The 13,621-nt window shown below is 51.3% G+C and overlaps 1 protein-coding gene across 2 annotated transcripts in view; it reads left to right on the top strand.

The window, feature by feature from the left end:
• Positions 1-3,439: 3,439 nt before the first annotated feature.
• TUB (TUB bipartite transcription factor) overlaps positions 3,440-13,621 on the top strand; it is a 97,614-nt gene continuing 87,432 nt past the window's right edge. For both annotated transcript variants that reach the window (XM_075838198.1, XM_075838196.1), the window contains exon 1: positions 3,440-3,850. In XM_075838198.1, the coding sequence (XP_075694313.1) occupies positions 3,699-3,850 (152 nt within the window). In that variant the 5' untranslated portion in view covers positions 3,440-3,698. The remainder of the gene's footprint in view (positions 3,851-13,621) is intronic.

Below are 13,621 nucleotides of genomic sequence, written 5' to 3'. Positions count from 1 at the left end.
GGTGTATAACATCCGGCGCTCGCCCTGCGGTCACGTTACAGGCATTAGCGGTAGAACGGGTCGTGGTAAAGAGATCAGCGGTCCTGTAATAATCACCGGGGGAACACGTCAGTTCCGGAAATGTCTCCCCTCCTGGATCTTCCACCGACACCTGCGACTGATATTATTATAAAGTGGAAGGAACCGCAGCAACTCAGCCACGAAGTGCAGACCACGTAATGTGACAGAGCGGCGGGGGCGAGTGCTGAGGAGTGACGCTTCTCTATGTGACGTGTTCTGTGGAGTGACGCTTCTCTATGTGACGTGTTCTGTGGAGTGACGCTTCTCTATATGACGTGTTCTGTGGAGTGACGCTTCTCTGTGACGTGTTCTGTGGAGTGACGCTTCTCTATGTGACGTGTTCTGTGGAGTGACGCTTCTCTATATGACGTGTTCTGTGGAGTGACGCTTCTCTATGTGACGTGTTCTGTGGAGTGACGCTTCTCTATGTGACGTGTTCTGTGGAGTGACGCTTCTCTATATGGCGTGTTCTGTGGAGTGGCGCTTCTCTATGTGACGTGTTCTGTGGAGTGACGCTTCTCTATGTGACGTGTTCTGTGGAGTGACGCTTCTCTATGTGACGTGTTCTGTGGAGTGACGCTTCTCTATGTGACGTGTTCTGTGGAGTGACGCTTCTCTCTATGACGTGTTCTGTGGAGTGACGCTTCTCTATATGACGTGTTCTGTGGAGTGACGCTTCTCTATGTGACGTGTTCTGTGGAGTGACGCTTCTCTATGTGACGTGTTCTGTGGAGTGACGCTTCTCTATGTGACGTGTTCTGTGGAGTGACGCTTCTCTATGTGACGTGTTCTGTGGAGTGACGCTTCTCTATATGACATGTTCTGTGGAGTGACGCTTCTCTATGTGACGTGTTCTGTGGAGTGACGCTTCTCTATGTGACGTGTTCTGTGGAGTGACGCTTCTCTATGTGACGTGTTCTGCGGAGTGACGCTTCTCTATGTGACGTGTTCTGCGGAGTGACGCTTCTCTATGTGACGTGTTCTGTGGAGTGACGCTTCTCTATGTGACGTGTTCTGCGGAGTGACGCTTCTCTATGTGACATGTTCTGTGGAGTGACGCTTCTCTGTGACGTGTTCTGTGCGGTGACGCTTCTCTATCTGGCGTGTTCTGTGGAGTGACGCTTCTCTGTGACGTGTTCTGTGCGGTGACGCTTCTCTGTGACGTGTTCTGTGGAGTGACGCTTCTCTATGTGACGTGTTCTGTGGAGTGACGCTTTCTATGTGACGTGTTCTGTGGAGTGACGCTTCTCTATGTGACGTGTTCTGTGGAGTGACGCTTCTCTGTGTGACGTGTTCTGTGGAGTGACGCTTCTCTATGTGACGTGTTCTGTGGAGTGACGCTTCTCTATGTGACGTGTTCTGTGGAGTGACGCTTCTCTATGTGACGTGTTCTGTGGAGTGACGCTTCTCTATGTGACGTGTTCTGTGGAGTGACGCTTCTCTATGTGACGTGTTCTGTGGAGTGACGCTTCTCTATATGGCGTGTTCTGTGGAGTGACGCTTCTCTATATGACGTGTTCTGTGGAGTGACGCTTCTCTGTGACGTGTTCTGTGGTGTGACGCTTCTCTATGTGACGTGTTCTGTGGAGTGACGCTTCTCTATGTGACGTGTTCTGTGGAGTGACGCTTCTCTATGTGACGTGTTCTGTGGAGTGACGCTTCTCTATGTGACGTGTTCTGTGGAGTGACGCTTCTCTATGTGACGTGTTCTGTGGAGTGACGCTTCTCTATATGACTTGTTCTGTGGAGCGACGCTTCTCTATGTGACGTGTTCTGTGGAGTGACGCTTCTCTATGTGACGTGTTCTGCGGAGTGACGCTTCTCTATGTGACGTGTTCTGTGGGGTGACGCTTCTCTGTGACGTGTTCTGTGCGGTGACGCTTCTCTGTGACGTGTTCTGTGCGGTGACGCTTCTCTATCTGGCGTGTTCTGTGGAGTGACGCTTCTCTATCTGGGGGTCTGGGTTTGGTGATGCCAGGAAATCGTTACCCGTCTGACTGCATTGCGCCCACTGTAAGGTTTGGTGGGGGAGGGGTAATGTGGGTGTTTTTCAGGGTCGGCCCCTTAGTTCCAGTGAAGGGTTAATTCTTCAGCACATGAGACGCTCTGGACATTTGTAGCTTCTAGCTTTGTGGGAACAGTTTGGGCTTTGGTTTTTTCTGCTCCCCATGACTGCGCCCAGTGCACAAGGTCCATAAAGACATGGCTGGTGGGTGGGTTGGTTGACTGACTGACTGGTAGGTCGGTTGATTGGTTGGTTGGTTGGCTGGCTGGTTGGTTGGTTGGTTGATTGACTGGTAGGTCGGTTGATTGACTGGTAGGTCGGTTGATTGGCTGGTTGGTCGGATGATTGGCTGGTTGGTTGGTTGGTTGGTTGATTGACTGGTTGGTCGGTTGATGGACTGGTTGTTCGGTTGATTGACTGGTTGGTTGGTCGGTTTATTGGTTGGTTGGAGGAGTTTGGTGTAGAAGATCTTGATTGGCCGCACAGAGTCCTGCCCTCAACCCCATCCAACACTTTTGTATAAACTAGAACATCACTGTCTGACCTCACAAATGATCTTCTTGGTGAAGAGGCAAAAATTCCCACCAACACCCCAAAATCTTGTTGAAAATCCCCAGAATAGTGAAAGATGTTTTACTGCAAAGGGAGAAACAACCCCGATAGTAATGTCTATGGATTTACAAAGTGACGTCATAAATGCTCCTGGAGGTGGAATGTGGAGGGGGCACATACTTTACTGTGACAGTGCAAGATGGGTGCAGTAGTGCTCTCTGGAGAATGGGAGTAGACGTGCTCAGTGCAGGATGGGAGTGCTCGGTGCAGGATGGGAGTGCTCGGTGCAGGATGGGAGTGCTCGGTGCAGGATGGGAGTGCTCGGCGCCGGATGGGGGTAGCGGTGGTCGGCGCCGGATGGGGGTAGCGGTGCTCGTTGCCGGATGGGAGTAGCGGTGCTCGTTGCCGGATGGGAGTAGCGGTGCTCGTTGCCGGATGGGAGTAGCGGTGCTCGTTGCCGGATGGGAGTAGCGGTGCTCGTTGCCGGATGGGAGTAGCGGTGCTCGTTGCCGGATGGGAGCAGCGGTGCTCGGCGCAGGATGGGAGCAGCGCCGTTCGGCGCAGGATGTGCGCAGCGCGCAGGATGGGAGCAGTGGCGCTCTGCACAGGATGGGAGCAGCGGCGCTCGGCGCAGGATGGGAGCAGCGGCGCTCGGCGCAGGATGGGAGTAGTAGTGCTCGGTCACTTCTATAATCAGCAGGTTGTTTTGCGTCGTCTCCAGCAGGAAAACACATTACGGTAAAAACCAGATCCCAGATAATGAATTAATGATCTGCAGATGGAGAATCTTTTCCGTCAGTAGCGGAGGACGCGCCTCTCACCTGCACACACAGGATCAGGTCTGAACACGGTTTACAGGGAGTGGAGTTTATTGGACACAGAGGGACCGTGATGTCAGGATGGAGCGGCAGCTGTAGATACAGAGCAATGAGGCTGCGAGTACCAGGAGACTCCAGGGGAGCCCCATCATCCTCTCTCCATCACTCAGGAGCAGCTCAGAGGGTCTCCGTGCAACCAGACTGCTGCACCCCCCTCCTCACACTGCAAGTGGTACATTCCTCCGAATGTGAGACCCAAGTCAATGAGCCTCAGTGAATCTCTGTCTGATCCCACTTACCGGACTGGAGGTACCAATCCCAGCCACGACCCAGCGCCAGGCACCCGGCAACACCTGAGGATGGAGGGGGTCAGCAGCAACAGAGCCATGTGCTACAGCAGGTGGAGCTATGACAGGTACTGTGCCGGGCATTCTCCTTCCCATCAGCTGGGCCCTAGCGCTCAAGGGGTTAATGCAGTCAGTTACAATGTGTCGGGAATAGGAGCTGCATAAAAATGTTACAATGTGGCTGCCAATGTATAGTGTGTGTGTGTGTGTGTGTGTGTGTGTGTGTGTGTGTGTGTGTGTGTGTGTGTGTATATATATATATAATGTATATGAGAGAGAGGAGGGGGAGATTTGTGTCTCTGTTCATGATTCTATACGATTTCCGTGCGCCCTGCTGGAGACACGCGGAGAATTTCTGGAATAAGGAGAATTTATACGGGCAGGAGATGAATCATTTTATAAAGGATATAAATAATTGAGCCGGAGAAAGTCAGATGTGGGGTCAGAGCGCCGGCCGCCGGTGAGACCGGGACTTTATATCCCGTCCATCATGTAATGTGTCACCGGGGGTCAGTGACCGGGGGAGGGGTCAGTGACCGGGATACTCCGAGCTTATGTATTGTATTATTGCAGCTCGATGTCAGAATTGACCCTTTCAGGCTTCTACGGATGAGTAAACCCTAGGTCAGCAGATAAAGGGTTAGCGGCTGCGGGCGAGTCCAGAGGTGCTGATTCAAAGTGGCGCAAATCGCTGTCTTCTAGCCGAATACACCCGAGCCCAGAACACGGCTCAGAACTGAGATCCCCAACCAGCTCCATCACTGATGTCACTTCACATGTTCATATGTTAAAGATGAACGTCAGCCCTGAAGACCATCGCACCTTACCTGAGCATATCCTGCAGATTATTACATCACAGGCCTCTCTACAGATCTGCAGCACATCGCTCCTCTACCTCCTGACAGCTACATATTGTCTGCATGGGGAAGGTCCAGGCCCCACCAGCTCTTGGCTGCTCTTTTTTTTTCATTACAAACTTCCACAACCTTGAGTTTGGAGCCTTAGCGCTTCCAGCCTGGCATTGAGCACGCCGCTGATCATCACTAAGTGTGAACAGTGTCCGATGCGACGGGTCCTTCAGATCCAGAGATGCACTTTGCATTGGTTTCGGCTAATAGTGGGGGACATATTAGGGCATATGGCTGAGGGTTATAGTGGAGATTTTACTGGAGGATTGGGGCCCAGTATCGTTAAGGCCCCCATCAGTTTACTGCCCAGTCTTCCCTGTGGAGAACTCCTTTAATAATTTGTACAGTGCCGGCCTCTTCCTTTACTACAGGCGCTGGCCATATACCCGGTCCCATCCAGCCCAGTTCATTGCGGGTTGTGTGTGCGCTGCTGTGTGTAATATTAGGGACCCGGAGGAGTGAATCTGTGGAGGACGTTCTGTTTCCATGAATCTGGTATAAATGTTCACCAGTGTGACTGGATAAAACCCGGACTGCAGGACCACTGGGGGCCGCGAGGCCGGGACCTGCCTGATGAGGATCAATACTCTCTACACAGGTTCTCATCCTCGCATTGTCAGTCCTGTTGCTAAGGATTTGTCTTATTAAATCCTCGGGGAGTATATTAAGGATTTCTCTTTGTAAAATCTATTCTGGGCATCAGGTCCCTGAAAGTGCTAAGAAAACTGCATATATACAGTTCTGGACTCATCTTCACCGGTTATATAATCTCCATATTTTATAGATTTATTACTTATCCTGTACTGATCCTGAGTTGCATCCTGTGTTATACTCCAGAGCTGCACTCACTATTCTGCTGGTGGAGTCACTGTGTACATACATTACTTATCCTGTACTGATCCTGAGTTACATCCTGTATTATACTCCAGAGCTGCACTCACTATTCTGCTGGTAGAGTCACTGTGTACATACATTACATTACTTATCCTGTACTGATCCTGAGTTGCATCCTGTGTTATACTCCAGAGCTGCACTCACTATTCTGCTGGTGGAGTCACTGTGTACATACATTACATTACTTATCCTGTACTGATCCTGAGTTACATCCTGTATTATACTCCAGAGCTGCACTGACTATTCTGCTGGTGGAGTCACTGTGTACATACATTACATTACTTATCCTGTACTGAACCCGAGTTATATCCTGTATTATACTCCAGAGCTGCACTCACTATTCTGCTGGTGGAGTCACTGTGTACATACATTACATTACTTATCCTGTACTGATCCGGAGTTATATCCTGTATTATACTCCAGAGCTGCACTCACTATTCTGCTGGTGGAGTCACTGTGTACATACATTACATTACTTATCCTGTACTGATCCTGAGTTACATCCTGTATTATACTCCAGAGCTGCACTGACTATTCTGCTGGTGGAGTCGCTGTGTACATACATTACATTACTTATCCTGTACTGAACCCGAGTTATATCCTGTATCTCTTTATTTTATATAAATTTACAAAACATAAACTGAAAAACAAATACATAACTAATTCCATATAACCAAAAAGTCACAACCCAATTCTTATAAACAAATTTTCTTATATACATCTCTGTATATGAGAAGAGAAAACGATACCAGACCCGGCCACATACACCCCACTCTTATATACTTACATCTACACTTCATCCGAAACTAAACAATAACTAGAATATATACAAACATCATATAAACGTAATCCAAAGTACCAACAGAAAATCCCCCGACCCGCGTCACCCAAGGGCCTAAAGAAACAATATAATAATGATAATAATCAAACACCATAATAATAACAAATAAAATAATAATAATAACAAATAAAATAATAATAATAACAAAAACAATCCAAAATATAATAATACTAATCCCAATTTTTTTTTTTTTTTTTTTTTTTTTTTTATCCTTTTTTTTATATATATATATTTTTTAATCACACTATACACATCCTGACTTTCCCTAACCTTACCCTTCTTACCTAAACTCCACCACCCCAGCCAGCATCTCGCCTCATGTCCTCTCACGTCCGCATAGTCCAGATGCTGGCCCCCACCACCACACCCAACACCCCAGCCCAGCCCCCCGCCCAATGTCCTCCCATGTCCGCATAGTCCGGGGCTGGGTCAGGCAAACCTCCCCCCCCCCCCCCGACCCCCTCCCAACCTATCTATTAACCCCCTTAAGTCTATCCCTATTCTAACAACATTTCTACATTATAATACAATACACGTCACCAACCTGTCCAAATACCAAACCATATACAAAATACACCGTACCCGAAAGCACCAAGTTCGGTCGCTTGTAAACCTTTTTCCTGCCATTTCAATCCTAAACAAAACAAAAATCTTCCAGTGCTTACCTAGCCCATCACCAGATAGAGAGAAGGGAAAGCCCCCCCCCAGCTCCCCCCCAGAGGCCAAGGTACCACGTCCACCGCTGCACCCTCCCTATCGCTTGCCCTATCTCCTTACCCTATTACTAACCCTTTCTTGACCCTATTGAAAGCTGACCCTATGCTGACCCTCACCTTTCCCTTATTCCGAGTCCTATCGCTATATTTTTTATTGGTGCCTCAGCGGAACGCAGACCCCCACCTCCAGTTGAGCACCGGTGACGACTCCCCCTCCCTCATGAAAGCAGACACATTAAGGCACCCAAAAGGAAAAGCCCCTCCAAAGACGAGAGGCTTTGGATGCTCCCAATCTGCCAACCTCCAAAGAATGCACCTTCACCAGGTCACCCATGATATTGCTAACAACCTCATCCACTAGGAGGATTTTCTTCTGGGTAGAAACTAGACATCGTGCATTCCACATAAAGTGCCTGACCACTATACTGACTAGAAACAAGGTGCAATGGTCCCTACCACCGAGGTCTCCGAACACTCCATAGGCCCACCCAGCATAGGAGAGGCTGGTTAGGCCTGGCCAACCAATGGAGGCTCCCACCCTTTTGTATACCTCTGTATTGAAAGGGCAATGAAGCAGGAAATGCTCCATGCTTTCCAGCACTCCGCCACACTCCTCCCGGGGGCAATCCCGATCATCAGAGCTTCTGCACTTTAGATTGTCCCTCACATACAGTCTCCCATGGAAGCAACGCCAAGCCAGATCCCAAAACTTCTGGGGAATCCTCGCTGAATTTAAAAGTTTTAATCCCACCCCGAGGTCACTACTTGGGCAGTCTTTGAGCGCCAGGGGCTTCTGGAAGTGGGTCATCAGGACCCTCCTGTCAAGAAATTTTCTCGACATGGTCCTGATCTCCCACACCTCCAGACCCCACCGGCGAACAATCTTCAGCGCCAGGGTGGCATAAGCCGGGAGATGTCCGTGAGGTGTACGCAGGTCTTTCACTTGCCCTCCTCTCTCCCATTCCTGGAAGAAAGGCCGAAACCACCCCCTGCAGGAGGATATCCACCAAGGAGCCCTCTCTTGCCAGAGGTTTGCCAGGTTGATCTTAACAAAGGTGTTCACTAGGAACACCACCGGGTTAACCATACCTAACCCGCCTAGTGTCCTTGGTAGGTAAGTAACCTCCCTCTTGATTAGGTTGAGCCTGTTCCCCCATAACAGCTGGAAGAACAGGCTATAGACCCGAGTCCAGAGAGGTTCTGGCAAGATGCACACACTGCCCAGGTAAAGCAACATGGGCACCAGGTAGGCCTTGGCCAAGTGAACCCTTTCCCTCAGGGTTAAGGACCAACCCTTCCATTGGTCGACCTTCTGGGCAACTAGATTCAGCCTATCCTCCCAGTTCTTCTTGGGGTAATCACCCGGGCCAAATTCGACTCCTAAGATCTTAGCAGACCCCTGAGGCTCTGGAAGGGTGTCCGGGAGATCAAAACCAGGATCTCCTCCTCCCAGCCAGAGACTTTTGCACTTATCCCGGTTGATCTTGGACCCAGATGCCAATGAGTAACGCTCCACTTCCGACATCACCCACTCTGCCTCCCCTCTCGAGGAGACAAAAATGGAGACGTCGTCTGCGTACGCAACCACCCTCTGAGTGGCCTCCAGGCCGGCCCCGACTCCCGCCAATGGCCCACGATCGATCCTTTTAAGAAAAGGATCAATTGCGAACGCATATAGCAAAGGGCTCAAGGGACAACCCTGGCGGACACCAGACCCAACCTCAAAGGGGGTTCCAACCCAACCGTTCACCAGCGCAAAAGTCTCAGCCCCAGTGTATAAGGTCTGTAGCCAATTGACAAACCCCCCCGGTAGGCCGTACCTCAGAAGGACCGACCAGAGGTACTCGTGGTCCACCCGGTCAAAAGCCTTGGCCTGGTCCAAGGACAGGATGTACCCCTCCCACCGACCAGAATTTCCCTGCTCCACTGCCTCTCTGACACTGAGGACAGCACTAAATGTGCTGCGGCCTGGAACAGAGCAATGCTGGACCGGCGAAAGGAGCCGGGATGCAAACTTCACCAGCCGATTAAACAGCACCTTTGCGAGAACCTTTCTGTCCGTATTGAGCAGCGCTATGGGACGCCAATTCTCAATACGGGTCGAGTCTTTACCCTTCGATAAAACGATCAAGGCCGACCTCCTCATTGACATTGGCAAAGTACCCGAGGAAAGGCACTCATTAAACACCTCAGTCAAGAGGGGAACTAGGGTTCCTTTAAAAGTCTTATAAAACTCGGATGTTAAGCCATCCGGCCCTGGCGATTTTTTGAGGGCAAGCCCATCAATCGCCAATCCCACTTCCTCTTCCTTGATCGAATCTATCAAAACACCGAGAGAGGGGTCTACCCCTGGCTCAGGGATGGTTTCAGCCAGGAAAGCCGACATCTCGTCTCGGTTTGGATCTTGCTTCCCCAAGAGGTGCGAGTAGAAGGATCTGACGACCTCCAAGATCCCTGATTTGGATCTCTTCAGAGATCCTGTACTATCAATCAGTCCTGTCACAACCTTACGACTCACTGACATCTTACAGTTCCTGTAGGGGTCGGGCGAGCGGTACCTCCCGAAATCCCTCTCAAGAACTAAAGATGTGTGCCTATCATACTGACACCTCCTGAGCAAAGCTTTCACCACGGAGATCTCCTCCCCACTACCCCCGGTTGAGACCAGATGTTCGAGTTTCCTCCTCAGTTCCTGATATAGGCGGTACCTACTCATGGACCTGAGGCTCGAGAGCCTGCGGAAAAATCCTGCCACCCGGACTTTAAACAACTCCCACCACTCAGACTTAGTACCACTGAGATCCAACAAAGGTACCTGGCTCTGAAGAAAATCCTCAAAGGCCTGTCTTATCTCCGCTTCTTCCAAGAGAGTAGAATTCAGCCTCCATATACCTCTTCCCATCTGGAGGGACTCTGCAATGTTCAAAGAGAAAATAATCATACAGTGATCGGAGAACTCCACCTCAACAACGGACACTGGTGAAGAGATGGCTTCCTCCTTCAAAAAAAACCTGTCTATCCTAGACCTACAACTACCTCTACGATAGGTGAAACCCGAGTGGCCTGGGGTATGCCTGATGTGGATATCCACCAGGCGAGCATCGCTAACTATATTTTTTAATGCTACACTATCGTAGGTCAATTTTTTATCTCCGGAACCTCCTCTATCTCGGGGCCTCACGACAGTATTGAAGTCCCCTCCAAAGATAACTTGTCGACCTGAAAAAAGGAAAGGCTTAATCCTCATGAAGAGACTTTTACGGTCCCATTTGCTCTGGGGTCCGTATATATTGATTAGTCTTAATTCCTGTCCCCTCATGAGGACATCTAAGATCAAGCACCTCCCCATTTCTAACTCAATCATCCGTCGGCATGTTACCGGTGCGGTGAAAAGGACCGCCACTCCGCTATAGGGCTCAGCCGCAAGAGACCAGTAGGAGGGCCCGCGTCGCCACTCCCTCCTAGATTTAACGACGTCTGCCAAAAGTGACAGCCTGGTCTCCTGCAAAAACAAAATGTCGGCTTCAACTCGGCCAAGAAAATCAAAGGCTGCAAATCTCGCCCTATCTGACTTAATGCTGGCAACATTAATTGATGCCAGCGTCAACGGAGTGGGTGCCGCCATCATGGATGTTTGAGTTAGACGGCTTTCTTCTTCCCACCCCCCCCTCTATCTGATGAGGACCCCCCTTCTTTGCCTCGCTTCTTGCAAACTGAGGAGTCCATATTCACCACCCTATTCCCATCTTCATCCCCAAGTACCGGGTCAACCTCCCCCTCTGGGGGCAACGGCCCCTGCAGCAGGGGAGGCTCAACGACTCTAGGGTGCCCTACCATGCCCTCCCTCTTAGTATGAGAGGCTGGAATGTCCACGAGAGCATGGTATCGATCAGTAGAGCGCACCAGGGGGGTACAGGATTTACCTTCCTGGGCCAGGGCGGGGCCAGATGTATTTGGCCCTTGGGTTTTGCCCGGTGTCCCTTTTGCTGTAGGCTGAGTCCTCTCTTCCTCTCCCACACTTTCATAGTGGGAGGACTGAGAGTCCTCAGCCCTCTGCTCCCTTTGGATCCTCCTCATCTCCCCATTCAATTCGGCCTCCCCAGGGGCATCAGATTCAGGGGGGGCATCCAGATCCGAATCAGAGGTTGTCCCAGTTTCCTGGAGCGCCCTCCAAATCCTCTCCTTCCTTCGCTTCTCCGCCCTTCTCTGGCGAGAAGGGGGACCCTTCTTTGCATTCTTCCCTTGCCCCTGTGCCCCATCGTCCCTGCCCGCACCCTCACCCACGGAGGCCTCCCTCCTTTCATCCTCCGCAGGTTTGGAACAAGCATTGACAACAGAGCGAGGACACCGACTGAACGGGTGACCTAAGTCACCACACAGGTTGCACCGAATACGGTCACACGATGCGGCTAGATGACCAATCCCCCCACAATGAGCACACTTCTGCACCTTGCAGCCTGCACTCAAATGTGAGGGGTCGCCACACCGGTGACACAACTTCGGCTGCCCCTGGTAGAAGACAAGGATCCGATCTCTTCCCAGGAAAGCAGACGATGGTATGTGGGACACCGTCTGTCCCAGACGCTTTAGTTTAACCATGAACGTCCAGGCCCCTGACCAGATGCCAAACTCATCCATGTTCTTCCGTGGCATCTCTACTACCTCTCCGTACCTTCCCAACCAGGTCATGATATCAATACAAGAGAGTGACTCATTACGGGTAAGAACGGTCACTCTCTTGGGACCACTTTGGCGAGAAATTGCTTGTGCAGCAAAGTCTCGCCAGCCAGGCTCGTCCTTCATCAGCTCGTAGTTCCCCCAGAAGACCTCAAGGCCCCCTAGGTGAACAAAGCTGATGTCAAACTCGACCGAGCCATGAGGATGTATCAAGGCAAAGATGTCACTCGCCTTGAAGCCCATCCCCAGCAGCAGCTCCACCACCCTCTTTCTGGGAGGGCACGCATCATTGCCACGCCACCGGAGACGGACCACATTCCTCCTGGCTACAGCCTGCCCAGCTGTTGGGAGCGACCACTGATCTCCTCGTTGCTCTCGGAAGGCATTTAGACCATATCTGTCTATCCAGAAAGACAGGTCCTTCTGCACTCCCCCTATGGTTAGGGTTTGCTTTCCCTCTCTTAAAGCGTCCAAGAGACGTTGTTGCAAGTTACCGTCCCCGGACCTTGAGGATGAAGATGGGTGGGCCCGCTGTCCCCCCGCTGCCACACCAGCATAAGACCTGCCGGATGTCACAGCAAGAGGAGCGCCAGGCCCATTGCCCCTGGTTGATACCCCATCCCCACCACCCACAGACACAGCACTCAACACCCCATTACCAGCAGACACTCCAGCAACTTTATTTACAGACACCTGCATACCCCCAGCAGTTTCCACATCCACAGCCGCAACTTTTTCATTTAACCCACCAGGTCCCCCTGCAGTCATCCTTCTGGCCAGGCCTGGTCCTATGTTATGTATTTTTCCTGTACATTTTGTGTGGGTAGACACTGCTTCAGTCTCCGCATCATCAGGCACCTTTGCAGGGACGCCACCAGATGTTATAAGCGGTGTCCCCGCTGTGCCCTCCGCCTCATTAACCTCCATCTGTTCTATGCGCGGAACATTTTTGGGAAAGGGGCCACCGTCGCCCCCGACGCCAGCAGCCCCCTTCTCGCCTACACCACTTTTCAGCGATGCGGACGAAGGAGCCACTGACGTCACTGGAGCCGCCTCCGGCGCCGGACCACTCCCCCCTCCCACAGAGGAGTGGCCAACAGAGCCAGAGCCCCCTCTGTGACCGCCCTTGTCCGGAACGTCTGACGGCTTTACTGCGACACCGACAGACTTCCGGCTTTCAGACACCACATCCGGTTTCTGGTTTACCCGTTCTCCCGACCCCTGACTCGCAACAAAGACCAGTTTCCCGGGCTCGCCATTCACCGTACACGGGGACACACCCCCTGGCGTCACCAGGCCACCAGTACCGCCCCCTTTGCAGGGGTTGGCGTCCGGCGCCATTTTGACCACCACGTGCTCTAATGCCGGACCCGTAACACTCTCCCCGCATTCCCGCTCCAGCCCCACTGCGGAGGCTTGAGCTGGGGGTCTTGCGGGACCTGCGCTCTGATCCTGACTTTCATCAGGCTCAGAGCACAGGAAGGATCTTGCTGTATACACCATTTGAAATGAACCTTTAGCAGATTTTTTTCCTTTTCCTTTTTTTTCTTCTTAAATTTTTTTTTCTTTTGCTTTTCCTCCTCTGCGGGTAACTCCGCACCAAAACAAAATCCCTGGAAGGATACCGGCGACTCCACGTTACGGATCTGAGTGAGTAATCCTGGAGGCCGCTCACTGTCAGTTTCACAGCTCCCCTGATTATTCCCAGCTGTGAGTCCACCCTCCTCCTCCTCACTGCTCCTGGGTGCATCAGAATCTGAGCCTTCTCTGGACTTTACATTTCATGCTCCATTGTCTCCACCA

This window comes from Rhinoderma darwinii, chromosome 9, assembly GCF_050947455.1.
Source record: "Rhinoderma darwinii isolate aRhiDar2 chromosome 9, aRhiDar2.hap1, whole genome shotgun sequence".
Classification (NCBI taxonomy): domain Eukaryota; kingdom Metazoa; phylum Chordata; class Amphibia; order Anura; family Rhinodermatidae; genus Rhinoderma; species Rhinoderma darwinii.
Note: the sequence above shows the minus strand (reverse complement) of the source record. Positions and strands in the feature narration are given on the sequence as shown.